The 26,215-nt window shown below is 58.9% G+C and overlaps 2 protein-coding genes across 5 annotated transcripts in view; both read right to left on the bottom strand.

Annotated features, from left to right (window-relative positions):
- Positions 1-22,296, bottom strand: part of ASS1 (argininosuccinate synthase 1) — a 29,236-nt gene extending 6,940 nt beyond the window's left edge. Inside the window, exons 1-12 of one of the 4 annotated variants that reach the window (XM_075112439.1) lie at positions 22,051-22,296; positions 19,802-19,866; positions 18,938-19,049; positions 18,415-18,483; positions 17,918-18,106; positions 15,082-15,138; positions 14,528-14,602; positions 11,266-11,336; positions 10,846-10,876; positions 6,974-7,064; positions 5,171-5,255; positions 3,964-4,028 (exon numbers count right to left, since the gene is read on the bottom strand). In XM_075112439.1, the coding sequence (XP_074968540.1) occupies positions 3,964-4,028; positions 5,171-5,255; positions 6,974-7,064; positions 10,846-10,876; positions 11,266-11,336; positions 14,528-14,602; positions 15,082-15,138; positions 17,918-18,106; positions 18,415-18,483; positions 18,938-19,045 (841 nt within the window). In that variant the 5' untranslated portion in view covers positions 19,046-19,049; positions 19,802-19,866; positions 22,051-22,296. Of the gene's footprint in view, positions 1-3,963; positions 4,029-5,170; positions 5,256-6,973; positions 7,065-10,845; positions 10,877-11,265; positions 11,337-14,527; positions 14,603-15,081; positions 15,139-17,917; positions 18,107-18,414; positions 18,484-18,937; positions 19,051-19,580; positions 19,614-19,801; positions 19,867-21,583; positions 21,590-22,050 lie in introns of those variants that run through there. The other 3 variants (XM_075112436.1, XM_075112438.1, XM_075112437.1) reach the window with 3 other exon arrangements.
- Positions 22,297-22,857: 561 nt separating this feature from the next.
- HMCN2 (hemicentin 2) overlaps positions 22,858-26,215 on the bottom strand; it is a 37,529-nt gene continuing 34,171 nt past the window's right edge. The window contains exons 71-79 of the mRNA XM_075112435.1: positions 26,071-26,208; positions 25,788-25,909; positions 25,453-25,690; positions 25,269-25,331; positions 25,053-25,181; positions 24,620-24,928; positions 24,249-24,368; positions 23,871-23,997; positions 22,858-23,756 (exon numbers count right to left, since the gene is read on the bottom strand). Coding sequence (XP_074968536.1) covers positions 23,414-23,756; positions 23,871-23,997; positions 24,249-24,368; positions 24,620-24,928; positions 25,053-25,181; positions 25,269-25,331; positions 25,453-25,690; positions 25,788-25,909; positions 26,071-26,208 — 1,589 coding nt within the window. The 3' untranslated portion in view covers positions 22,858-23,413. The remainder of the gene's footprint in view (positions 23,757-23,870; positions 23,998-24,248; positions 24,369-24,619; positions 24,929-25,052; positions 25,182-25,268; positions 25,332-25,452; positions 25,691-25,787; positions 25,910-26,070; positions 26,209-26,215) is intronic.

Raw genomic sequence — 26,215 nt, 5'->3', positions numbered from 1 at the left:
ACAGTCCACTCCGCACCTTGCGGAGAAAATTTCTAGATTCCCCTCTTTGAAGAGGCACTCTGACGAGGCTAAATGACAGGGTTTGGGAACCGATCCCCCCACCGATCTGTGCCCAACGGTCTGCGGCTGAAAACCTGTAATTAAAGGAACGACGCGGGGCACAGGCACGGGGAGCAGAGGGCCTGAAATACCCTCCTCTCCCCTCGGCTGTCGAGAAAGAGCCCCGTGCATCCGCTGCGAAGCAATGAGGCTACCTGGGGGCTGGGAGGGCAACCTCATTTGGGGCCGGCAGGCCCCCCCGCAGTCCCTTCCCGCCTGCTCCCCCACTGCATGAGGCCTGGGGATGGAGGGATGCTTAATTATTTTGGCAATGGGGGCTAACGCTGCGAGCTGCTCCCTTTGTTCCAGCCACTCGGGGCTTATTTGCCACATAACATGTTTACTTGGTGTTTAAATATGAGGATGGCCATGCGGTGCTCTGCTCCAGGTTGGACACGGGTGGAAAGCTCGTGGAGGAAAGGCTGCAAACATGTGGCAGGCAGGGCTGTAACCTGCCCCTGGCCAGAGCTGCTCCACCAGCACATCCCTGTCCCCTGCCCACCTGCCCTTGGGTTCGGTCCCCCCCCAGTGCCAGGCATCTGTGCTATGGCATGGCCATAGGAATGGCAAAGGGCACCCACACGTTGGGTTTTGCTGGCATACAAAGAAACCCCATAGGAAACCGTCCCTGCAGAAGGACACGTCCCCAGCCAGCCCCAGTCCCAGCGTACAGTAAGGGGAGCCCACAGAGCTGTCATGGGGGCTCAAACCTGCACCGGGCTCTGCCCACTCAGTGCCCTGGAGTGTGGCAAAGGCTCAAGTGGGGTCTCATCTGAGGGTGGCTGCGGGTCCCACCGACATGGCCAGGAGCCCTATCTACCACAGCAACCCAAGCCACTTCCATCAAACTTCATCCCTACCAGGAGCTCAGCATCCTATAGGAACGGGACAGGTCTCTGTCCCAAAGAAGAGCCACCCTCTCCTCTCAGGCCACCCCAGAATGTTGCAGCCTGGTCCCTGGGGGCAGGTCACAGAGTGCTCACCAAGCACCCACCCCCACAGGGCTGCACGAGGAGTCAGCGAGTTAACACCACAAACCAGCCGTCGCCGTGGCCATGACGGTGGCACAGGGGCACAGAGGGCTGCTCTATGCCCCCTCCAGCCCCCGACTGCAAAGCGAACACAATCAACATTCCCTCTCCTTCCCCTTAGGAATCGTTAAAGCCAATTTGGGCTGACCAGGGGTTTGTATCTTGGTGCCCACCTCCTGCCCGTCTGCTTGCATCCCTGCCCGTCCCGTTTGACCTGATGCTAGAGGACCAGGAATGGGAGCGTGACAGCCGGGGCAGAGGGGAGGGGAGCTGACAGCCCTGCTCCCAGCCTCACCGTGGAGGAGACAAGAGACACCTTCAAAGTGACACTCGCAGCGTCTTCAAGTGTCTATTTTCATCTCCCCGTGTTTACAGGAAAAAGACAGAGGTGTCAGCACTGCAGCCTTGCAAAGCTTCAATCACCCCGTAATTACCACTGGGGAAGGGGGGGGGACCGGAGCCCGGGGGGGCGCATAGGGGTGGGCAACCAAGGAGACAGCTGCCACTGCTTAAAATTTTCTAATTTGTAACCTTGGCTGTCAGTTCACCTCTATCCAAGCAATTTTGCTGTGCTGAGTGGGGGCTGTCACTCCCAACAGCATCTGCGGGACAGGAAGGGATGTGGTGGCTTCCCAAGGGGAAGGGGAGGGCGATGCTGCCCATGGGAAGATGCTGCCCAAATTTCCACTGCTGGTCCAGGGCTGAGGCTGAGTGTGGCCTGGTATGGGTTCATCACAGGGAAGGGGTTTTCCACTTTCCTCTTCCATCTGCTCAGCATATTGAGGGGAGGAAAAGGGAAAAGGAAAGAGGAAAACCCCCAGCCAAAGGCAGCGCTCGGCTCTTTTGGCAGCAGCCGTCCCCTCCTTCCCACTTTCTCCCCACTGATTTCATTTACTTCACTTAATTAGTCCCCCTTCGGAGTTAAAAAGATAATTTGATAATGAGGATGTGAAAAGGCAGTAGAGGCAGGGCCAGGCTCCTGTTCACAGCCAAGACCCCCTAGCCGAGCCATGCCCCGCCTAGCCGGCTGCAGTGCTGCTCCCCAGCACCCCATAATTACCAACCCTTCTCCCACTAAAACAAATATGGCAAAATCAAGTTAATAGGGTTTAAAAGGCTGGTGCAGGCACACTCAGCTCACCCCTTGCCCATTAGGCCTTAACAAAGGTCACTTAGGAGCTTAGTAAAAATCAATGCAAATGAATTTTAATCTTCCCCGACTCCCTGGGACCCGGAGGTGAGGGAGAGGAGGCACCTGGCGGGAGCCTTCGCTGCCACCTCAGCAGCCGTGGAGGGCTCTTGCTGTGCTGCTGACTGCCCATACCTCAGTTTCCCCTGCAGAGTGGGGCTCCCTGGGGAGAAGGAGTCCCTGTGCTGCCCCAAGGAGCCCCGAGATGGTGGGAGCAAACAGCCATGGCACACCGCTGGGACTTACGGGAGCATCTCCTCCCGCGTGCGAGCCAGGGCCCATCTCCTCTCCTGTTGACCCTAACCCTATTTAGGGTCCAAAATGCTACTGCAGAGCAATGGTGGGGCCACCCTGAGCTGCCTTGCACCCCAAAACCCTCAGGGGAGGCAGGTACTGGCAGCACTCTCCTGCTCCAGCCCCCTCCCATCCCAGCTCTCTGTCTCTCCTGCAGGGCATCTCTCAGAGCCGATTTCAGAGAGGTTTCTGCTAACCCCAAGGAGCAAAACCAGGGGCAGGATCCTGCTCAAAGCAAGGGGGAAATCCCACCACCACGGTCTTGTCCCCAGGATGTGCGCACCCCTGCTGTCCCCAGAAAACCCGGTCCTCCCGCATCTGCCGGCACACAAACATGCAGCGATGGCTTCGCACTGTCATGCAGGAGACAGACATGACAGTTAAATGGGGTTTAGAGAAATTATTAAATGCTGGAAGGGTCACTAGAATGTGTCAGTGGCTTTTAAAAAAAAAACAGATTTTGACAAATTACTCAGCATCCTGCATGCAAATGTGCAGGCTGGTGCGTGCGGTTTGGGGTTTGGGGATTTCTTTTTTTTCCTTCTTTCAGTTTTAATACGATTATTCAAACTCAGATCAGATGATTTGGGGTTTTGTTTCTTGCCTTTTGCGGCTGATGCTCTTGCAAAGGGGCTGGTTGCCTGCAGTGGGGAGGGAGACCGCAGGCTGAGTCTTATCAAAATATTTATTGATGCCCTGCACGAAGGGCAAGTTTAAAGAAAGGGAGCATCTAATTAGGTATTAACGAGATTTAAAACAAAAGAGCAGGGGCAAGGAGATGGATAATGATTATGAGCCCTCTCGTTACTTAGTTCTGCACGGAGCAGCTCACTGCCTCCAGAGAATTCCAATGAAGCTGATTCTAATGGATGATCAATACTAAGAGTCACAGCCTCAAAAACACATAGATAAATCAAAGAATTGGCTTTACAAAAAACTTCAGTGGCTTGCACCAGCCTTCTGTGCTTTGTATCTGTGTTGTACAGCCTTGCACTCCCCAGGGCCTCCCATAAGCATCTTTCCACACAAGCCCACAGCTTGGCATTTTTCCCATTGGAGATAGGTCTTGCCCAAGACCTGGGGTCCCCAGTGGCACTGGGACCCCAGGGCTGGTGCAAACAGTCGCACTGGCAGCAAGCAGGCAGCTGCCTTCATTAGAGGCCAGTGAGAATCCCTATCACAGGGAAATCTCAGTCAAAAGCTGATGAGAAGGGAATGGTTGAGGGCTGCTGGCATGGTCTGAGCCAGAGCACACCAGCAATGCTGAGCAGCCGCCACGTCCCACCAGGGTATTCCCTTTTTTTGCTGTTTTTAGGGCAGGGACAGCACCGCCGGCCTGTGGGCACTCACCTCTGGACTTCATCCCGACAAAGCGGTTCTCCACGATGTCAATGCGCCCGACGCCGTGCTTGCCCCTGCGGAGGAGAAGGGAGGTTGCAGCAGCCCCAGCCCCACAGCAGGACACAGGCAGCTGCGAGAGGAGGGTTGGGGGGCGACAATGGGGAGCAAACCCCAAATGACAGCGTGACCAGCCCCTGAGCAGCACTGGTGACCATTGGTAGTGAGCCCCGGACACGATGGGTGACAAGGAGATGGATTTTCGATCCTTTTCCCCTCCTTTTTGCCATGCCACCAGCCTCTCCATCCTCGCTCGGTGCTGGGGCTGGCGCTGCTGCAGGCAGCTGTGGCACTTGGGCCACTGGAAAATAAACAGGGCGAGGGGACAGGACATGTCGTAGCTGTATTCCTGATGGCCGAAGTAATTTTAAAAACCACTTAGTTAACATTTAAAAAGAGAACTGCATGGGAAAAGTTCATTCCCATTCAGCACTAAGGAAATAAAGGCAGAGGCACAAAGGAGGATGGCCTGGGAGGCACTTGGCGCAGGGTGGGAGGAGTAGGTGCCCTCATGGGTGCTGCTGTATTTTTGGGCAAGCCCCTGGGGATGGCTCTGGCCTGGCAGCAGCAGAAACCAAGCAAGGGGTGGCACGGAGCAGAAAACCCCTAAAGAGCTGCTGCTGCAGAGACCGGGAAGACAGGGCAATAAGCCCAGCCAGCACATCTCCATGCCTCAAAAAAGTCGGTTCTCCACCCAAAAGGGACACTGAGCCCACTCGGGCAGGCGGGATGAGGCAATGCTGCCTGGGACGCAGAAGCTGGGGGTCAGGGCTGAGCTGGGGGCAGGGGCAAAGGGTGCCCTGCAGGCAAGGGGTGCTCCAGGGCTGAGCCCCCCGCCACAGGCAGGGCAGCCCTCACCCAACCACGCGGCTGGGGCAGACAGTAAATGCACAGAGTGTTAATAAGTCTCCTTAGCGCTTCTCACTCACTGGGAGCATAAACATTAAGTACCCCCATGCTCCTGGCCTCAGCGCCCAGCTCTGCTTGCTGGCATGAATGGCACAACCTGGGCCACCCCATCCTCACGCTGCTGACCCACCATCCCATGGCTCACGGGGACGTGCCTGCCCAAGCACACCGCTTCCTCCCCCCCGGGGACCCTGCCCTCCTCCGCGCTGCCAGCCGGCGGGCAGGTGGCAGGGGACAGCGTCGCACTCACGCCATGTCGTTCAGGTACACAAAGAGCTCCAGGGCCGAGCAACGAGTGGCTCCGTCCCCGACGTTGGTGACCTTCACGGGGACACCTGCGGAGGCAGGGAGGGAGGACGGGCAGGATCAGCCGGTGTCAGGATCCCCCCGGAACATCACCCCACGGGCGTTAAATAGATGTGACAGATATGAACTCTAAATAACTTCTTAAAAAGGCATATCCAAGCTGGTGCGGGGGGGAGGCGAGGGGAGGGGGACCCACCTCGGGAGAGAAGTGAAATAAATAAATAAAAAAGGCCATAAAAACGTCCCCCTCCTGCTTTTCCCCTCTCCTCTCCCTCTCTCTTTTTTAGGGCCTGTGAAATTGCAACCAGGCCCTTAACTAATTGAATTTCACGCTCGGCAATTGTCTTACGGCGCAGCACCTTCTGTCCCACCAGCCCCTGCCGTGGGGGGGGGACTGACAAATGTGTCCCCCACCCTGCCAGCACGGGGGGTGTCTGGGGGGGACCCCCACACCGGGGCACGGCAGCTCGCACACGCACCCCGCGGCGGGGCGCTCCCCGCCATGAATTAATTATTGCACCATTTTTTTTTTTTTCCCTTTTTCCTCTTTTTCCCTTATATTTTTTTTAAGGGCGCTGGGCAGGAGCGGGGCAGGCGGGAGGAGGGATGCTGAATAGAAAGAGGCATTTTTCTTTAGCGGTGTGAAATGAGCAATAAATGTATTAGGAAGCTGACAAGGGGGCTGCAGGGCCCACAAAGAAAAGCAGTGCGGAGTTGGAGGCTAATCCCCCCTCCATCTGCCCTCCTCATTACCATTTAACGCACTATCAGTTGCCAATCAGCCTCAATGCCTCCCTTTCTAGTCTTTATTACGGAGGCGCCCGCAAGAGCCCTGTCTAGTGATGGGGGCTGTCAGCTACCCCCCCACCCCCCCTAAACCCCCTATTTTCCAGGGGTTTATAAACTCAGTTGTAAATTGCTATTAAATGTAACTCGCGGCAATAATGAACCTTAAGCTGCTTCTCGGCGCGGGCCCCCCCCCTGCGCCCTCCCCTCGCCCCGGCTCTTTCTATTCGCATCCTCCGCCGGGGTATTGGCCAGGGTCCGCTCGGCAGAGAGCCGACGTTGTCGGGGCCGTTGTTGGCGAAAGCTGCTTAGCTTTTAAAATAGTTAATAATTAGATTAAAACTTCAAATAAATTAACTAGGGGCTGAATGGGCCGCTGGGAGGGGGGCTGCTCCTTGCAGGGGGATCATTATAATGGAGCAGGGATGCTGGCAGCAGGGAGGGGGTGCCCCCTCCTAGCGGGGTCTCCCCAGCCCGGGCTGGGCTTGCTGCTTCTGCCAGGATGGATGGTGGCATGGGGATGCCCATGGCTGGTGGAGGTGTGAGATGCTGCCCCGTGTCCCCTCACTGGGTGATGACAGCGGGGCTGGGCTCCATCGTGCATCCCCAAACCCTGCTGGAGGATCTCCCCAGCTGTGACACTGGCCAGGGCCACCTGTGTGTCCCCAGGGCCAACTGCGTGCCACCCTGCAGGAGGGACCCCACGCCCACCGCACCTCAGTGCCTGGGGTGGGGGCTCAGACCCCTCTCTGCTGTCAGGGGGTTCCCAGCAAGGCCCCCAAAACATACCCAGACCCTCTGCACACCTCAGAGAGCCCCAATGTGCTGCAAGCACCCTCCCAAGCTGTGATGCCATGAGTCGGGGCTCACCCCACCTGCCCCAGGGATGCTCCCAGCTCCCCTGGTCTTGGCTGGGGAGTGGGGTTCAGCTTTGAGAGGCTGGCTGTGAGGAGGCGCTTACCCCGCTCAAACTCGATCTCCAGCACATCTGGGGTATCAGGCGAGGTGGCCGGATCACGGGTCTTCGTGTAGAGCCCGGGGGGGGCCTGATTCTGCCCAAGAGGGAAGAGAGGAGGGACAGTCAGTGGCATTGGCATGGCCAACACTGCCGGCGGCCCTGACCCCAGCACACGTCCCCCATCCCTGATGTGCATCCCACATCCCCGGCACACCTCACCCCAACGCGCAGGGCCGGCACAGCACAGCACCGGTGCTTACCGGGCCCCGGGAACAAAGGGGCTGGAAGAATCAGCCAATTTTTCGCCTCAACTTGATCTCATCTTTTCCTCCGACGCCCCCACAGCTGGAGGCAGGATGGCTGCGCAGAAGCAAGTCAGGCAGGGAAAAGCGGGACGATGGCAGCGAGCGGCAGGGCGGGCGCCCACATGTCCCCACACCACGGACGGGCTTATTCGGTGATGACCGAAAAAACTAATGAGGAGGCCTGACCCCAGCAGGTGCTCCAGGCGCACCGGCTCTTTCATGGTGTCCCCGGGGTTAATACACACGGGGGAAAATAGAGGAACAAAGCAAAAACCCATTTCAGAGCACATCAACCTTTATGTATATTTTTTTTTTCTAGATTTATAGGAAAGAGGCATCTTATCTCCGTCAGAGCCAGGCCACCGGAGGCTCGGGCGCCAACGATGAATTGCTGCAATTGAAGAGCGTGCCGGGGGGGGGGGGGGGAATATAATAATAATAAAAAAAAGCTTTCCATCCCAGAGAGCAAATGCTTTGCAATTTCGTGTGCCCCCTCGGCACTGACACACAACGCAGCTGTGTGCGCTGGCCCCAAAATACTCTCGGACCGGTGTTTGCAAACTCTTGTCTCTAAAGGGACCCCCCACCCAGCCGCAGCTCCGGGAGGTGGAGAGGAGGGAAACTGAGGCACAGAGGGGTGGAAAGGCAGGCAGCGCCGAGCAATTGAAACCCACGGCTGGGCTGGGCCAAAGCTGTCCTGGGCTGGCATCGGAGGGAACATCGCAAAGCAGCCTCCAGCTGAGGAGCCCCCACGATGTAAAACCCCGTCTGCCAGCAGCTCAGGTGGAGTTTCTCCAAACTGAGCTGCTCCTGCAAATGTTTTAAGGGGTGGTAAGCTGGTATTTCCCCATAAAACCGGGCTGGTGAGAGCTGGGGGTCTGGGCATCCCTGGGCAGTGGGGCCCTGCCTGCGCCACCCCTCCCCAGCCCAGCCCACAATCCCTCTGCTTCTCCTCTCCTTTTTAAAGCACAGCTTTTCTTTTGCTCATTTTCCTCCCTCCTCCTTTCCAGCAAGGGAAGAAGCACAAGGTAGAAAGCAAGTTTAAAAAAAAACAAAATAAACAAAAAAGCAGAAACAATTGCTTTAAAAATTTTTTTTAGCCTTTTTTTTTACGGGACAATTAGTTTCTCTGCAGAAGTTTTCATCTAAATTTTTTAAAGATGGGAAATAAGCCTTTTAGTGAAAACTACCTCTTTTTTTGGTCCATCAAATAGCAACAGCCACTCACTGCCAGCACCTGAGGGCTGCTCACCCAGCCGTGAGCACCCCTGCCATCCCCTCCACACCGGGGGACCCCCCTCGCCTCACCCCAAATCCCAGGGAGCACGTCCCTGGTGGCAACCACAGCCAAGTCCTGGGAATACAGACATAACCACCCCAGCACATGCTCCAGCAAAACCACCCTCAGGTTCCTATTTTATCTCATTTTTGCCCATTTTCCTTGTTTTAAACACGAGGCACTCACACACACGCCTCCTCTGTGCACACACACGCACAAATTACACGGGCTGCGGATTTCAATTTTACATCATCTGGCCTTTCCTAGCCCTGATCACACTTATTAACTAGACAAACCCGTGAGAGATGATGAAAAACTTTGAGTTCAAAAGGAAAGACGGGGGGGTGGGAGGGGAAAAAAATACTGGAAAGTATTAAAAACTCTTTACTAAACATTGGAAGTCAAAGTCAGGTAGTTTCCAATTTTCCGAGCCAACTATGAAAACCCCTATTAAACAAAATAACTAAATAGAAATAAAAGTGACATTTGGCTTGCATTCCACCATTACGGTGTGAGTCTGTCCTCTTTTTATTCTCTCTCCTAAAAGCACAGTTCAAATGACAAATAGTTTGTTGCAGTGTATCAATGCCTCCTATTTATCCCTCCCCGCAGGGGGGCTAGTCCTGCAATGTCGTCTTTAAAGGGGAGAGAGGAAAAAAAAAAAAAAGGAGAAAAAAAAAAAAGGAAGAGTGTGTGGAAAGGGAGAGAGGGAGGGGGGAAGAAAGAAGCAAGAAAAACGGGGCAAGAAGAGAAGAAATTGGAAGCAAATGGTCCATGAAGTAAACCATGATGCAGAGCTATCGATGCCGCAAATGGTTTATTCATCCGGCTGATATTGTTGTGCCCGGGACTGAATGAACTCTTTCAGAGTGCCATATGAAGTTAAAGCAAGTAAATTTCTATCTTTCTCCGCATTAGCTGCCTCATTGCCCTTCAATCGGGCCTCACAGAGGCAGAAAATAGCTCAACCATCTGCTTTCAAATCCCTAGGTTTGGCAGGTCCTGGGGGTTTGGGGAGGGGAGCCCGCCGTGCCTGGCACCCCGGATCCTGCCGTAGCTGCCCCGGTGCCTGGCACCGCTTCCCGGGCTGGGGAAGGGGACAGTGGTGACACCGCGCTCCAGGAAGCCACCTCCCAGCACCGGCAGAGGGAGAGAGGTGCCCGAGCGGAGGATGCTCAGGGATGGGGTTGCTGCTCTGTTCTCTGCTGACTGGCCCCATTTTCTGAGCTGGCTTTGGGAAGAAAGCAGGCTTGGCAGGGCCTCGGGACCAGGGATCTTCTCCAAGGGTAGAAATGCTGGGTGTGGAGGGGTGGGTCAGGATGGGCGCACTGGGAAGGGCGCAAGTCTGTCCCTTGCTAGCTCCAGCTAGAGGCATGAAAACCCATCCCTATGCCAACCACTCTCCTGGAGGAGGAGATCCCCTGAAGGCCTGGCTTTGCAAAGCCTGACCTACAGGCACCCCCCTGGAGGGCACCAATGGGGGACTGGGACCCTCTATCCACCTTCCTCTTCCTCACGCCCCTGCTGGAGGCACGCGCCAGCCTAGCCGCAGTGAGCCGGCCGCGGGCTGCTGAGCTCCAGCCGGCTCCTCTCCCTCTCCGCCTGCCTCCCCCTCCTCTCCCCAGATTGTCTAATTACCGCTGATGGATAGTTTAAGTAGCCGCGGAGTGTTGCGACCTGCTGGAGCATGAACAGTGCAGGCAGGGGCCAGCAGGCAGCCGGACCACAAGCACTGCTTGGAGGCAGCCGGGGCCAGATCCACGCCTCCAGAGCAAAGTGCCGTGCTCACTAGGAGCACTCGGTTGCAGCATCCGCCACCACCGGGCTCTTGGCCCCAACAGCTGGTGGTCTCATGGGTGCCCTTGAGGTCTCCGAGCACCACCCTACGTAAGGGGAGCTGTTACCCCATTTGCCCCTGGGTAGTGGGGATGGGAAGGCAAGGAGGGCTGGGCGAGCTGCAGGCATGGGCAGGGGACCCGAGCTGCAAGGGCCAGCCTGGACCTCCATCACCCGCCACCAGCCCCTGCTCTCCCACCAGCACCTCATCTGTCTAATTGATCCTTTATTGCTGCCCCGCGACATCATCCCCTCCGGTGTCACCCTGCAATGGTCCCTTCCTCTATTCACGCCAGCGGCAATTAACGTGCCGGGAGAGGCAGAGGGGCCGGGGCGGGCGGCAGGGCCTCCCCGCCACACACGGCCTGCCGTGAAATTTCCAATTAGGCTGCAAATACACGAGACGCCCTCGGCCCTGTGGCTGCCATGCCGGCAGGGTGGCCGTGATCGATTACCTTGGGGTTCTCCAGGATCCCGGCTTCATAGCTGTGGCAGGCAGGGAAGGAGAGAGAAGTCACTGCAGCACCTGTAACCTGCAACCTCAAAACCCACCGGGATAACCCCCCCCACTCCCACCACCTCATGAGGTCAGGCATAAACCCATGTTATGGATCTCCAGGGGCTTTTAGCAGCAATCCTACAAGGAGCACCAGGCTTGGGAGAGCCCAGGAGATGGATGCTGCCATGTGGGACATGGACAACCAGGCAGAAAGGGAGGCTGGAGGTTTTGAGGTCACCCTTGGCCAGCACATGGTGGGGCAGCCTGGGACTCTGGAAATGGGAAGGGCTGCCCTGACCACACAGGACAGGGGGATTGGGGCCCCAGGGTCTGGGTCCTCTCCCCATGGGAGCTCCCTGCCTGCTTGGCCTCTCACCTGATATGCATGAGGTTTTCGTCCATGCTCCAGGGTGTCTGGGGCGTCACAGGCACCGGGATCGCGTGTTTCTGCCAAGAGAAGGGAAATGGCACTGAGCGAGCCCATGGGGAGAGCCAGCCCCCACCGGCACTGGTTCCTGCCAGGATCAGCCCGACAGCGCACAGATACAACCCACGGCCACTAGCAAGGTGGCACAGAGCAAGGCAGACACCTGTGTGCCTGACCCTGGGCAACATCAGCTCCCACCACACAGGTCACCTTGATGGGGACATCAGGGACACAGTGTGGCTGGGAGGAGAACGGCTGCCCCAGCCCTGCCACGAGCTGAGACAGAGCCCCAGAGCACCCCGATGCGATGGAGACGTCGGCACGGACGTTACGTGGTGCATTCCCCCAGCTTAGCTCCTCACCAAAGGGAGGTGACACAGTGACAGAAATCCCCATAACCACAACACGCTCTCCAGCCCTATCAGGGCTGATGCTCTGCCACGAGGGGACAGCCCACATGTCCCCGCAGCCTCGTGCAACCATGTGGCGATGCAGACACACGGCACACGGGGCAGCAGGCATTCCCCCCGAGCACGCTGCGCCCAGGGACGCTCAGCCCCGCACCGGCTGCCTCCCCGGCGCAGCGCACAGCGCCAAGCCCAGCTCCCTAACAAGGTCACCGGCGCGCTCAATTATCTGCTGACATTTCAATGGGGGAAATTGCCTGTGAAGACAAGGTGAATACATGGGGGAATTAGCGGGAGAGGCGACGGCGGCAAGCTAACAACTGGAGCCAGCAGGGACGTCGCCCACCCTGCTGGCATGCCGAGCCGCGATGTCCTGGCTGCAGGATGGCCGTGGCAAGCCAGGGCTGGAGGCAGCAGCGGCTGTGGGCTCCCACCGTGCCTCGGCATGTTTGTACAGCCCACACATCGGCAGGCAGCTCTGCCATTTCAGTGTCACCACAGCAGGGTGACACTTGGCCAGGAAGAGAGGAGCAGGGGCTGAGCAGAAGCTTCTTGTTTGCTGGGAAGAGGTGAAGGAAACACTCATGCTTGTTCAATCACCATCCTCAGCGCATCACCTGAGAGCACAGCAAGGTCCTGAGATAATTCCTAAGGCTGCAGAGGGACTAACTCAGCCCTGCTCCCAGTGAACATTGCCCCAGGCACGCTTCTGGCGTGGGACCACTCCCAGGACCCCCATCCCAGGCTTTGGAAGTGGGTGCTGGGCAGCCCTCACCTCCTCAACCCAGGCCCCTCTGCAGGGCTGCCGGGCACAGGGTGCTCTCCTGCCTGCAGACCTTGGCGCAGAGCAGCCAGGGCATGTCTATGCTTCACACAGGCTCCATAACACAAACTTGGGCTTGCTAGGAGGGCAAAATGCTGCCTGCTAGGTGCAAGTGCTGGGGATCACCTGGCTTCTCGAGGAAAGAGCGAGAAGACACCTCTCCCTGCCCCATTCCTTGGATGGATGGAGCTGCAGGTGCCTCCCAACTCCCTAAAGCCCCCCTGAATAATGCTAGGGGAGACCAAGGGCTGGGAGACAGACCTCAACCCTGCCTGGGGTCAGGCCATGCTCCCATCAGCCCCATCCCCTTGTCCTCATCCCAGTGCCTTCATGAACGTTGGCAGAGGAGGTTTCACCTTAGTTAAAAGCCAAGCAATTAATGCTGAGTGCTGTTTCCCCTGATGGACCGCACTTAGCGGTGTGGGGCTGGGGGGCTGTGCCCTCTGACAGGCCCCCACCCCGCCATCGGTCACACCCATCCCACCCAGGATGTATAAATGCTTCTTTCAGACCCAAATACCCATCAATCACGAGCTACGAGCCCCAGCTGTTTTATGTTCCCAGCCAGCCCTCTCCTCTCTCTGCCTCCCCCTGGCAGCCGGGGAAGCCTGCGCTCCCCAGTCCATCCTCATCCTACATTATCCCTTCAAAGGGGATCCTCCAAGTCCAGACCCACATACCAACAACCGTCAAGCCCAGGTTGCCTTGGCCGGGTCCAAACATGCCACAACCAAGGAGAGATCTCATTTTCAGGGCACAACCCTGATGAGATCCGACCTGCTTGGCTCTGCCTGAGGCAATGATTCGTCCCGGAGCAGCATCCAGGAGAGCCTCACCTTGCTCATTAATGTGTTTCAGCCTCGGCTGGTTGTGGGGACGAAGCGGCTGCTGGAGCAGCTTGCTGCGGGAGCAAGAGTGGCTCCAGCACCTGGGCAGCAAATCTATGGCAAGAGCTGCGCCGCAGCAGCACGCATCCCCACTTTCCCCAAACATCATCGCGTTGTAACTCCCCGAGGGCCAAGGCGAGCACATCCAAGTACTGAAAGGCCCTGGCCACGCATGTCCCTCTCTTGAGCAGGAAAAAGAAGGGAACCTTCTTTTTTCAATGCCAAATGTAACCAGAGACCAAGAGGCACTACAAACCCTCAACCCCAACCATTCCTCTTTGAATGGGGCCCCAATCCATTTCATTTCCCTTTTTCCCCCCTTCCAAACAAAAAAAACCCCACCCAAACAAAACCCCCAAACCCAAAACACATGTTCCATTTTCCATATAATAAAACCGTAGCACTCTTAATAACTCCCCTATTTGACAATTTGTTTGGCAACATATGGAAAGCTCTCGTAAACTCGCCCCTTCATAATACAACGGCAGATGGCAAACACAATCCTCAACACGCTGCTCTCAGCAGCCCTAATGGGCTCGGAGGGCTCCTCGCCCCGCTCTGCATCCCTCCGGCTCTGCACCTCGCCTTCCCAGAGATTACCCATGCAGCTTCGACGGCAGCTATTTAAAAACTGAAGCAATTTTCTGGTTTATGCACAGAGCTGCCTTTTCCCTTTTGATTGATTGAGCCGAGTTGTCAAGCATTTCCATGAAGTCGCTAAAAAAGAAAGGTACCCTGGTGGGCACATAAAAACCTGATGCAAAACTTCTAATATGTTTTATTGCAACTTGTACTTCAAAAAGGAAGGGACAACAAAGGCAAGCGTATTTGCTTTGTCTGTTAGGCAAGTCAGGTAGCTGGGACCCATTTCCTTGGAAAGCGGGTTACAATTAATAGCCAGGTAATTATGGGGCTTTTAGAAAGGAGAGAGAAAAAAAAAATAGAGGGAAAAGAAATAAAACCCTGACCAGAAGGTTCCAGCGTGGTGCTGCAGGGGTGTCATGCAGGGTTGCTGCTGCCGCCACCTGCAAAGCCACAGTGAGTATCCTGCAGCTGCCCCTAGCATCCCACAGCCACCCCACGCCAGTTCCTACCTTGGCATAGTCCATCAGCTCACAGCGCCCGGGGAAGCGCTGGTAAAACTCGGGCAGCCTCCACGGCGCGATGACCTGGCAGGAGGGCAGGAGCATGAGACGAGAAGCCCCCGGCTCCCTGGCAGCCCCTGTATACCCCTCAGCACCCCACTGGGCTCCCTGCAGAAGAGGGCTCCTGGCAGCCCTGGGGAGCCAGGACCCATGGGGTGTTGGCCCTCCACCAGTTGAAATTTAATCTCCCTGCACAAGGGTGGAGTAACCCAAACCCCTGACCCCTAACAAGGCACTGGATCCAAGGGGGAAACAGGCATCGATTATCTGGCAGCTGCCCTGGTACTGTTTCCTCCATGGCCTTGTAGTGTTTGGGATAAAAATAGGTCAATTAAGGATCATTACAGTCCCCTCAAATGCCAAAACGTCGCTTCATGCAGCTGGCAGCTTGTTAAAACGAGGCACGTCTGCTCACATTGGTGTTAAAATAGAATTCCCATCAGCTGGGGAGGGGGCGAGGAGCCCGGCGGTGGGGCCCCAGGGGACAATTCGGCTTGCCTTACCTTGATCTTAGGACACAGAGCATAGCAGGTGAGCTCGAACCGGACCTGGTCGTTGCCCTGAAACACGAACGGGAGACACTGAGGGGTCACCCTGCACTGGGGCAGGCTGTGAGGCGGGTGCCCCCCACCCTGATCCCACTGATGGGGGACAGGGCCTTGTCCCTGGACCAGCTCGCCCAGGGCCATACAGCATCCTCAGGAGAGGAACGTGGCCTGGCAGGGGTTTGGATTTGGGGAGAGAAACTGTAAAATTGGTGGGAATGATTAAGATAAAAAGGAAGGAGCATTAAAAGTGCAGATGACAAAACAGCAGCTCCCAGCTGTGCTATAGCCCCATGGCTTTGTCCAGGGAGCTGGGAGGCTCAGCACCTGCTGGGTGCTGGGAGAGCACATGTGTGGCAGTGCACATGTGTGTGACAGCACATGCGTGTGACAGCACATGCGTGCAGCCTCTGAGACGTGCTTGGCTGCAGTAGCAGCTCCCCTTGCAGTGCCAGAAATCTCAGGCATGGTGGGCAAGGACCCACGATTTCCTTGCTCCCGGCCGCTCTCCCTGCACAGAGACAGGACCAAAATCCCCCCAGTAGAGAGCTAGAGGGGACATGTCTCAGCAGCAGCCAGCACAGGACAGCCACTTGTCTTATGTCCATTGGGAAAAGCATCCCCGCACGTGGCCTGGGAGACCCTCGGCTGAGCACAGCAAATCCCTGTGAGAGTCACCAGCCAGGAGGGATGTCTGCTGACACTACCTGGGACTTCACAGACTGAGGCTCTCTGTGCAAGAGGGGGATCACATCTATTTTCCCAGTAATGCCGCTGGGATGGGAATGCTGGCAATTTTCACCAGAAAAGCAAGGCCTGAGGACCCATCTGTCTTCTCTGTTCCCCCAGCATAGAGGATGGCAGGAGAAGGTAATGGATGACAGGAACTGGGCTGGCTCTGTCCACTGGGGTCACTCCTGGTCCTTCTCCATGGCTGGTTTGAACCCAAACCCCACCTTTCCCAGTGCTCCTGATAGAATTGGGCACCAAGTGATCAAAACCCCAGTGCAGCTCATTGACCTGGCTCTGAGGGAGCCCAGCTGACCCCAGGGTCACCCAAGAGACATGCTCTCCCCTGGGCTAAGAAGTCTAAAAACTGAACTAGTAGAAACCTGAATTTGGGTATTTTTCCCCTCACAGGCATCAGAGGACACATGGAGAGAAAGGACGAGGGGGGAGGAAGACCACCGTATCCAGGAGGATGCAGCAGCTCATAATTAAATAGCTCTGAACCTCCCTTTATCTTAATTGGCCCGTGCTGATGAGGTCCCACTAATGAGGCCAGGTAATCAGGAAGGGGCAAGGAGCAAGCCTGGGAGTTATTAGCACTTCCAAGGGAATAGCACTCACCAAAGCCAATTTTCCACCAGTACCAAGGGGTGTAAGGGCCCTCCTCCCCTTCTCTTAGCCCCAGCTTGGAGGATACATTTACAGCTGGGCTGGGTAATCCCTGAGGACTATTACACGCAGGCGAGTACATCCACCAAAGCACTCATTTCCCTTACAGGCCCAAAACAAGTCCATCTGCTCCAGCAGTGGGGACACCGCAGATGGCCCGCATTTAAGAAGCCGTGGCCTCAGCCGGGGACGATATGCAGCCGGGTCGAGTTACCGCAGTCGGTCCCTGCCTGTGCCCACAGCTTAATGGCTTGGGGAGTGGGCAGAGCCCGGGGAGCAGCCAAGGGTGCCCCTGTGAGTGGGGACGGCTGGTGCCGGTGGTACCCAGGGGTGCAAGGGACATTGTTGCCTTAAGGGTGTGTTACTCCAGGGCACCGTTGAACAGGGGCTTTCAAGAAGAGGCTGCTGGGGATGGGTGAGATGGACAGGTAAGGGGCGCAAACAACCCATCAGAGCAGGAGCAAGAGTTATTTCAGCCACGAAGCCCCCCAGCCCCATGGCTGCCCCTCTGCCCCATCTCCCCAGTTCCAGCATGTCCCTTGGATATCCCCTAGCTGTATCCAACATCCCCCTTCTAACAGGGTCCTCCACCATAGCCAGGGCCCCGCAAACCCAGCCCTCCAAACCCAGCCCCTTGCACTGAGACCCCTCCAGGTGGGTAACTCGCCTCTGCCCCTGAGCCAAGATGGGCATGGTCTACACTTTGGGTCCCTGCGGGACGGGGAGGACGAGGCACCTGGCGGGTGCTGTGTACAGGCACAGCACCTGAGGGCCCCACAGAGGCCTCTGGTGATGGTGCCACCCTGCCTCAGGTGTCCCCGCAGCGGGTTCTGCAGCGTGCAGGGAGGTGCTGGAGGTGCCAGGGGGCGGCCCACGGTCACGTCTCGCAGGTCCCACGCCTCCACCACGCTACCCATGGAGGATTCCCCCTTCTGCGGGCAGGGGCTGGCCCCGAGCACCCATTCCACGGTCTCTGGCTGCCTCTAGTGGCAAAGGGTCCTCCCTGCGGCTGGCGGCGACGGGGACAGCCGGGGAGGGGGACAGGGAGGGGGACAGCCGCACCCTCCCGGGGTGCCCCGAAACGCCCGAGGCGGTGCTGGCCCAGCCCCAGCCGGGTCCTGGCCCGGGCAGCCCCAGCCCGTAGCAGCCTTTAGAGAGCTGCTGCCGAAAGCAGGGGGGTTGGCTGTGACCCAAGCCTGCCCAGCAGGGAGAGGGAACCGAAATCGGGCACAGGAATCCCAGAAGTGAGAAGGAAGTGTCGAAACACTTCCCTGTAGAGCACCCATAAAATGCCCTGTGCAGCATTCCTGGCACCTACAACCTGGCCAAGAGGCTGACTGGGTACCCCCCAGGCACCCCGTGCCATCCCCACTCTGGTGCCCCCGTCCTCCCTCACCTTGCCGGTGGCCCCATGGGAGACGTACTGGGCTCCCTCCCTCTGGGCAATCTCCACCAGCTTGCGGGCGATGCAGGGCCGTGCCAGCGCCGTGCCCAGCAGGTACCGGTCCTCGTAGAGAGCGTTGGCCTGCACCGCTGGCCAGATGAACTCCTCCACAAACTCCCTGCTGACGTCCTCGATGTAAACCTGCCAGGATGGAGGAATCCCCATGATGGGAGGATGGCTGGCGGGGAGGATCCCAGTCCTCTGCGGATCTGGGGATGGCATGATGGCATGGCAAAAGGTCCCTTCCCCTCCCCTTTCCTAGATACTGCTAAAAGGCTTTGGTGCAAAACCTCTGGAAAAGGGATTCCTCACTGGTGCTGCCCGCTTAACTCCCCCCCGCCCCGGTGGCCCCAGACGCAGGGTGTGCAAGACCCCAGGGCTCAGCCCCACGGCAGGGAGCAGGGGGAGCTCAGAGGACCCTGGGCACCCGGAGGGAGGGACGCTGTTACCTTCTTGGCCCCCAGCGCCAGCGCTTTCTTTCGTGCTGCCTCAAAATCTTCTTTCTGCCCGATATTGGCCTGAAAGGGGGGAAAAAACATAGACCGAATTTGAAAGGAGACTACAACCCCCAGCGCAAGCCCAGCCTGGCATGGGGCATCATGTGAGGCATGGCAGAGCCTGCACTGGCCAGGCTTGAGGCCCCCCAGGGTGGGCAGGAGGTGGGTTGCCCCCAAGCCAGCTGACCTCAGGGCCATACCTTCCTCTGCCAAGCCCTTGGTTCTGCCCCAGTGCACTGCCCTCATTAGCAGAGGATCATTTGCTGGCAGGGGCAGGCTGTGCAACACAGGGCTGGCCGCTCAGCAGAGCAGTACCCCGGGCTAGGCGATGGATAACCAGCAAAAGCAGGATCACCACTGTGGCCACACACACACCAGGACCCCCGTCACCCACCTCAGGTCCCCAGAGCAGCACCCCCTCCACCCCTAGCCCCTGGGACAGGGTCCACGCGGCAGGGCTCAGCACGGGGCTCACCAGGTAGGCGATGACATCGTAGCCCTGCTCCTTCAGCCACACCAAGATGCAGGAGGTGTCAAGGCCTCCACTGTAGGCAAGGACCACGGTGCCTTTGGACTGAGCCATGGTGCTGCCAAAGCAAAAGGAAAGGGGTTCACAATGGCCCCAGCCCCTGCCCTTGCCTGGTGCAGGGATGCTGCCACCATCAGCTGTGAAACCCTCCCCGGTACCCCCAAAATGGCCATGGGACCGTCACGGTCCAGCTGGGTGCTGAGGGCAGCCAGGGATGAGGGGCTCTCCCAGGGGTGGGGTACTCTGGGCAGCACAAACATTACCCTGGGAATGAATAATGAGGGGGCAAGAAGCAAAGCACATGGCAAACTGAACACTCGGGGCTGGCAGCAGCTTGTATAGGTGGAGGAGCATGTGGCGGAGCCACCAGCGCTAGGACAAGCTCTCCAATTAAAACAAGGGCTGCCAGCATCACTCTCACTCATGGGCAGCAACAGCTACTACCACCACGTGCCAGATGCTCCCATGGGACCAGGGCCATGGGCAGCTCAGCAAGCCAGGCTGCACCCGGGTCTGGCTGAGCCCCCTCCTCTGCCGGGAGCACCAGGCTGGGGACAGCAAGCAGCAGGCAGCACAGGAAGGGACTCACCACAGCATTGGGAGGGATCAGTTGGACCAAGAGCCCTCCTGGGCCGCAAAGAGCAAGGCAGGAGAGCTGAGGGGTAAGAGGAAAGCCACGGCACCGCAGCCACACCCAGGCTGCGGCCCCCAGCCAGAGAGGGCATGCTGCCTGCATGCCGGCTGGTGCACCCAGCGGCAGCTGGGTGATGGAGAAGGCCGGAGTGGCCATCGGGGCTGCTTTGCTCTTACCTTTGCTCCGCACAGCTCTTGCTCTGGCAAGCCGAGCACAGCCTGCCCCACGCTCTGCAAGAACCCTGCAACACCAGGGGAGCCGGGACTCAGACGCAGGCACCCGGCCACAGCAGAGATGCAGCCCAATGCCTTGCTCGGGCATGACCGGGCACGTTGCAGCCCTACACCAGCGCCAGTACAGAGGAGCCGCCACACAGATGGGTGCAGCCGCCCACCGGCCCGGCCCCAAGCACCCACCAGTGCTACCGGGTGTGCGATAGCTGCAGGGCTGCGGTGCTTGGCAGCATCCCTCACAGCCCAACCCCAAGTCTCATTAATGCTTATTGGGCGTTTGTCCTAATTATGCTGCCCCATGTTTCCTGCCAGCATAAAACATCTACGTGGGGATTTGATGCCACTCACCCTTTGGCTGAGGATATCAAGCACTTCAGCCAACAAGAGATGATAAAGAGATGGCGGCCCAGAGCTCAGGGGAGGGATGGGGGATCCCGCAGTGGGAAGGGGCACGGGGTTGGCCCCATGGTCCCTGGGCTAGGCTGTCATTCCCAGGGCCCTGTGAAGAGGTGATGCCAGCTGACCCTTGGCCGGGGAAGGTGGACGGCAGACCCGGCCAAATCCTGTCCTAAGCAACTTCCACACTGCTGCCACCACTGCCAAGTCAGCACAATCCTGCTCCTACTTTTGCAAGCCAGGAAAACATTATGCCAAGCTCCTCCAGGCTGGCCTACCCAGCACCTTTCACAGCGGGATGCAGTCATGCTGAGGTGTGCTCCAGCACCCTGGTCCTGCCAGCGCAGTGTGGGGCCAGCATCCCACGAGGCATGGCTTGGAGCCAGCTCAGGTGCAGGATCTGGCCTGCTGTTCCTGGTTTCTCGCCAAAGGGGTCTGGCAGCCCTGTAACCGCGATTCAGTTCCCTGAGCCTGCCTGCTCCCATCAGGCTACCTGTGCAGGCAGTGCAGGCAGTACCCAGTGCCCAGGCTTGTGCAACCAGCATTTCCCTGCCCTCAGGGCCCTCTGGGTGTGCCGAGCTGGGCCCCTGCCTGGGGAAACTCAGCCGTTCCCTTCCTCACCAGGGCATTTACAGGAAAACAGTCGCAGTTCTCGTAAGTGCCCAGCCCAAGCATGACACTGCACCTGCAGCTCCTTGCTGGGCAAAGTCCCTCCTTTACCCACTAAAACCCATCTCTGCTGCAGGTGCCAGCATCACTGTTGTGGCTGCCAGCCTAACTAAGCACCTCTGAGACCGGGCGTGCTTGCTTAACAAGTGGCCTGGCAGTAGGTTAGAGGGAAGCCTCCAACTTTTGCCTGCCCAAACGCATTACACTGCTCACACGATACCCTAAGGACCTGGGGCACCTCTCCCTGCAGTCGCATCCTGCATCCCAGCAGTGGTGCGGGGCCACTAGCATTTCCAGCTACGGAAACGGGGCTTGTGCCAAGACCGCCTGCCCAGGAAGGGAGAGCCCCAAAGTTTTGGCGTTAGGTGGTAATAAATCAGAGCACACAAAGCTCAGCGAAGGGGAATGCGGCGGGACTTTCTCAGCCCTGATTATTATTCTGTAACCATTTCCGTGTGAGCTGAGGGAGGGTTTCTACCACAGTGACTCCTGTTGCTCTGCTCTGCAGAAACACCAAGAAAAAAAAATGAAAGGGGAGGAGAATAAAAGCTTGAAACTTTGGTAAGGGGATGAATCGTCTTCTCCAGTCAGGCTGGGAGAGCAGCCTCTGCTCTGGCAAGTGCTGCCTGCGGGCTGGGATGGGACAGGCAGCATGGGCAGGCTCCCCGGGGGTTCCTGCAGCAGAGGCATGCGGAGATGTGCTCACTGGTGCTGGGGTTTGCCTCAGCATCATTCCTCCACCTCGTGGGGGTCCGATATTGCTCACCGGCACCTCCAGAGCAGAGCAGGGAGGGCACAGGTTGGTGCCAGCCAAGGTCCCAGCTCCCCTCCCTGGGGTAGCCAAGCCCAGGGTCCCCATCGGGGAGGTAGAACTCACTTGCAATCCCCCCACCCCCCATTCCAAAACTGAGCTAGAAGGGGCTTGACTTCAGCCTGCACCTCCGACTGCTGGGAAGGGGCTGGGACCCCCCCTGCTCTGCTCCTGCTGGGACCAGCAAGCCCTTCTCCAGCACCTGGGGGTGGGGGAGACCCGTGAGGGGTGGAGAGGGGACAGCCAAGGACAGGGGCCAGGGCAAAGGACCCCCTTTCTCCTTGCCCACCCCGCCATGTCAGCACTCAGCACTTACCACTCCCCGGGGGCCCGGCTGCCCTCTGCGCTCCGGTCCGGTGCCTGGAGCATCCGCCTCCTCCTCCTCCTCCTTATAGCCGGGCGTGGGCAGGCGGAGCCGCCGCGGGACTGTCCTCTCCGTGGGCACCGTCCGCAGGCGAGCCCTGCCCTCCGCCTGCCCGCAGGGCGCAGGGGCAGAAACTGGGGGGCAGCTTGCACCCCGAGCCGGGATGGGGACTGTGCCCTGTCCTAGCCCGCCGCACGGCTGCTCTAGGTGCTGTCACCCGTGTCTCCCCCCACTCCTGACCTCCTTATCAGCCTCCACAGAGCACCGAGGGGGCGCCCCCCGCACCGGGACCCCACAGAGGCTCCTGTCCCGGGGTATGTGTACCGCACGGGTGCAGCAAGGGCAAAAGCTCCAGTGACAGATCGGGCCGCAGCACCCTCACCTGGGTGCATGGCCATCACCAGACCCAGTGGCCCAAACCTGGGGACACATAGGCTCAGGTCCTCAGGGTCAGCACCCTCTGTCCCTCCAGCCAGCACCCTGGAGGAGGACTGAAACGGCTTTTTTGGGAACAGCCTCCCCCTGCAGCCCGTGCACAAAGGCTGCATCCTGCTCTCGCTGACCAAGGGACCCGAGGCTGGGGCAGGACTGGACCTTCGTGTGCTGGACATTGGCCCTTTGGTGTTGACACATCCAGACAATCTCACTTCTATCGTCCAAGGCCACACAGGGAGGTGGCCAAAGCCCCGGGCAGTCAGGGCTGCTGCTAGGGCAGCCCCGTCCCGCGTGCTGAAGGAAGCTGCTTTCTTCAGGCACAGCTGATATTTATCCACAAAACACCTTTATTTGGAACAAAACCATAAATAAATAAGTGTGTACAGAAACCAAGTAGATTAAAAAAATAATTGAAGACAAGGCTGTTTCAATATAATATGTGGTTAATGCTGGGGTGCTCTGCGCCCTCCCCAGCCCTGGGTACCCCACCTTGCACCCCAGCAGGGCCCTCACTTGCCACTGTCACACGGCTCATCCCCCCCATTCTGGGGGCTGATCGGGGCCAAGGTCAGCCAGAGCTGTGTTTGCTTTGGGGGCGCTGGTGCGAGTTGCAGGTTTGCAAAATAAAAAAACCCTGCTGTTTGCAAGAAGTTGGCGGGACATCTTGTCCCCCCCACAGCGCCCTGCTGAGTCAGGGACTGGCTCTGGGTGAAGGCAACACGGGCAGGGGCTGCTCAGGGGCAGAGGAAAGCAAGGGGATGTCTAGGGGAGACACAAGAGGTGCAAGCTCAGCTCTCCCTGAGCCACGTACCCCCACCAGTGCAGTGGCAAGGGACAGGAGGAGGTGTGACCCTGCGTCCCCTCCTGTCCCTCGGCTGTGTCAGTAGGGGTAGGGCGAGACAGAGATGATGATGAGGAAGATGCTGGGCGCCCGCCGCCCACCCGGGGCCAGCGCCTGCACCTTCAGGCGGTGGGTGCCGGGGTCCCGCAGCGGGCGCAGGGTGGAGACGATGCCGCGGCCCCGCTCAGTGCGGAGGGCGAAGGGGCTATCGGGCTCCCGCTCCAGCAGTGTGAAGACGGGCTGGTGATGGAGGGCAGCACCTGGGGCGAGGTGCACCACGTCACGGCCGGCAGCGATGCCAAGGGGCAGGGTAAGCAGCTGGTAGCGCAGCGTGGGAGGGCCAGCTGAGCCGCAGTCTGGGGCGCAGCGACCAACACACACCCTGCACGAGAGCCGGGAGGGATGCGGTGGGGTGTCAGGAGCAGCCAGGACACCTGGGTCCGCGATGCTACAAGGAGTGTGGGATGGGCACCCCCATCCCCACAGCACGACTCACCCAGGCCTGGAGCCTCTCTGGTACCCAGCTGGGCAGGGCGCATCGATGCACTGGGCACCTCCACGGGTGTTGAAGCACATCTGGGTTGAGCTGCACTGGATCGTGCCCTCCACACACTCATCCGTGTCTGCGAGCAGAGATGGGACAGGTCTGAGGGTGCTGGGGTGCCTGTGTGCCCCAGGCTGAGATGAGGATTCAAACCCCCAGCCCCGACACCTTCCCACCCCCTGCCTGGAGTCCCAGACACTGGGGCAGCAAGATGAAAGCACCCAGGCTTGCAGCCCCAAAGGGGTGACATCCATGGCACTGTGGGTTCTAGGTTCACACCCCGAGGGACATAGGCACCCCGCTAGGATGGGGGATCACCCCCACACTGACCATGGCAGGTCTTCCCATTGGGAAGCAGCTGGTAGCCGGGGGGGCAGATGCAGTGGTAGCTGCCCAGGCTGTTCCTGCACTCATGCTGGCACTGGTTCAGCATCTGACACTCGTCAAGGTCTGCAGGGTGAGAGGGGTGAAACCAAGCAGGGAAGCATTGGTCCCCTCCAATGCCTGCTGCCCTGGGGCAGCCTGGCTCTTGCCTCCCCTTCCCAGCATAGTGAAGCCCAGGGAGACCTTGGCCCTGAGAACAGGGGTGCAAACAAAATGGGAGATAGGGCAGCAACAGGCACAGGAGCTGCCTTTTTGGCGCTAAGTGGCCTCCAACTCCTTGCAAAGCCCTTCCCAATATTCCCCCCATGCACACTCACCCGTGCAGGCACCATTCCTCTTGATGAAGCCCATGGGGCAGGGTGGGCCATGGGCACCCGGCCCAGCAGACTTTGCCACCCGGCGGAGGGCGAGCTGGGTGTAGAAGGACTGTCTCCGTGGGATGGTCGGCCCCAGCCAGCGCAGGGGGAGGTTCCTGGGGGTGCTGCCTGTCATGCCCCTTCCATCTGCCCCTGCTGCACCACACTCGCTGTCTGGCTTGCCGGGCGGGCACACGCACTCGTAGGAGCCCCACAGGTTGCGACACTCAAAGGCACACGGCGGAGGAGACTGCAGACACTCATTTACATCTGGTGGAGGAAAGAGCCTGGGGGTTGCAGCTGGATGGGGAACTGAAGCTGGAGCAGGACAGGGGAGTGACCATGGCCCCATGCCTCGTGCCCGAGGTTGTGTCCCCGGGACCCCAGCTCCTACCCAAGCACGGCCAGCCAGCACCCAGTGAGCGGTAGCCGGGAGGGCAGGCGCAGCGATACGTCCCTGCGGCATTCTGGCAGAGCTGGTTGTAGCGGCAGGTGTGGGACCCCTTGGCACATTCGTCAATGTCTGGGGAGCAGAGAGGGGACAGGGAGGTGGCACCATGCAGCAGATGCCCCTCACCATCCTCATTCCCCCCCTCAGGAAGGTCCATACCAAGGCAGTACCGCTGCTGAGGGCCCAGGATGAATCCCGGTGGGCACTGGTCTCTGTCGGCCCCTGGGGATCAAGCAGAGCTGGCTGACAAGGGACATGTCACGGCAGGGCAGGGCCTTTGCACCCTCGCAGCCATCTGGGATCCCAACATCTCTGCCCCCATCACTGAGAATCCTCCTGTTACCCGCATCAAGCGAGGCACGGAGCTGGAAGCGGAGCTCCTCCGAGGCTGGGTCAAATGAGCCTTCGACAGCGCTGGCCCGGATGTGCTGCACCCGTGGGGGCTGAAGGCCCACGGGGGGGTCGTACACGATGGTGTGATTGCAGCGGGCACGGATGATGCGCCCATCCCGCAGGAAGCTCTGCACTGAGTCCCCCGAGAGCTGCCCCGCGCCCATCTGCACATAGCGCTCGCTGAAGTCCTGGGGAGAGGCAGGGAGGGGGATCAGGCCATGGACACCCCTCCAGGCTCCCAGCACGGAGTTGTGGCCCCATGGGAAGTATGGGCAGCACCGGCACCTGCAGCAGCACCGCAGCCTCGCCGATGCTCTCTGGCACAGACCCTCTGATCACGCTGTCCAGCAGCAGAGCCCCGGTGGCATCCACGCCCCGGGCAAGGTGGGTGACGAGCAGGAGCTCCCCTGCCAGGGGGGAGCAGTGAGCAGCAGCCCACAGCACGCCCAAATGCAGCTCCATCTCTGGCTGAGCCCCCAGGGATGGTGCATGGGGCAGCTGGAGGCTGAGCCAGGCACCACCAGGTGCCGCAGCCCCCAACACACCTGGGACCCTTGGCATCACTCACCTGTAGGAAATTCCAGCTGTGACTCCTGCTGGAAGGTGCCCTGGGTGAGCAGGAACCCGCTTTGCGCCTCTCCGCCAGCATGTGCCAAGGACCAGTAAACAGGGGCGATGATGGTGACCAGCATCCGCATCAGCGGCCCTGGGGG

Source organism: Phalacrocorax aristotelis, chromosome 17 (genome assembly GCF_949628215.1).
Source record: "Phalacrocorax aristotelis chromosome 17, bGulAri2.1, whole genome shotgun sequence".
Classification (NCBI taxonomy): Eukaryota; Metazoa; Chordata; class Aves; order Suliformes; family Phalacrocoracidae; genus Phalacrocorax; species Phalacrocorax aristotelis.
Note: the sequence above shows the minus strand (reverse complement) of the source record. Positions and strands in the feature narration are given on the sequence as shown.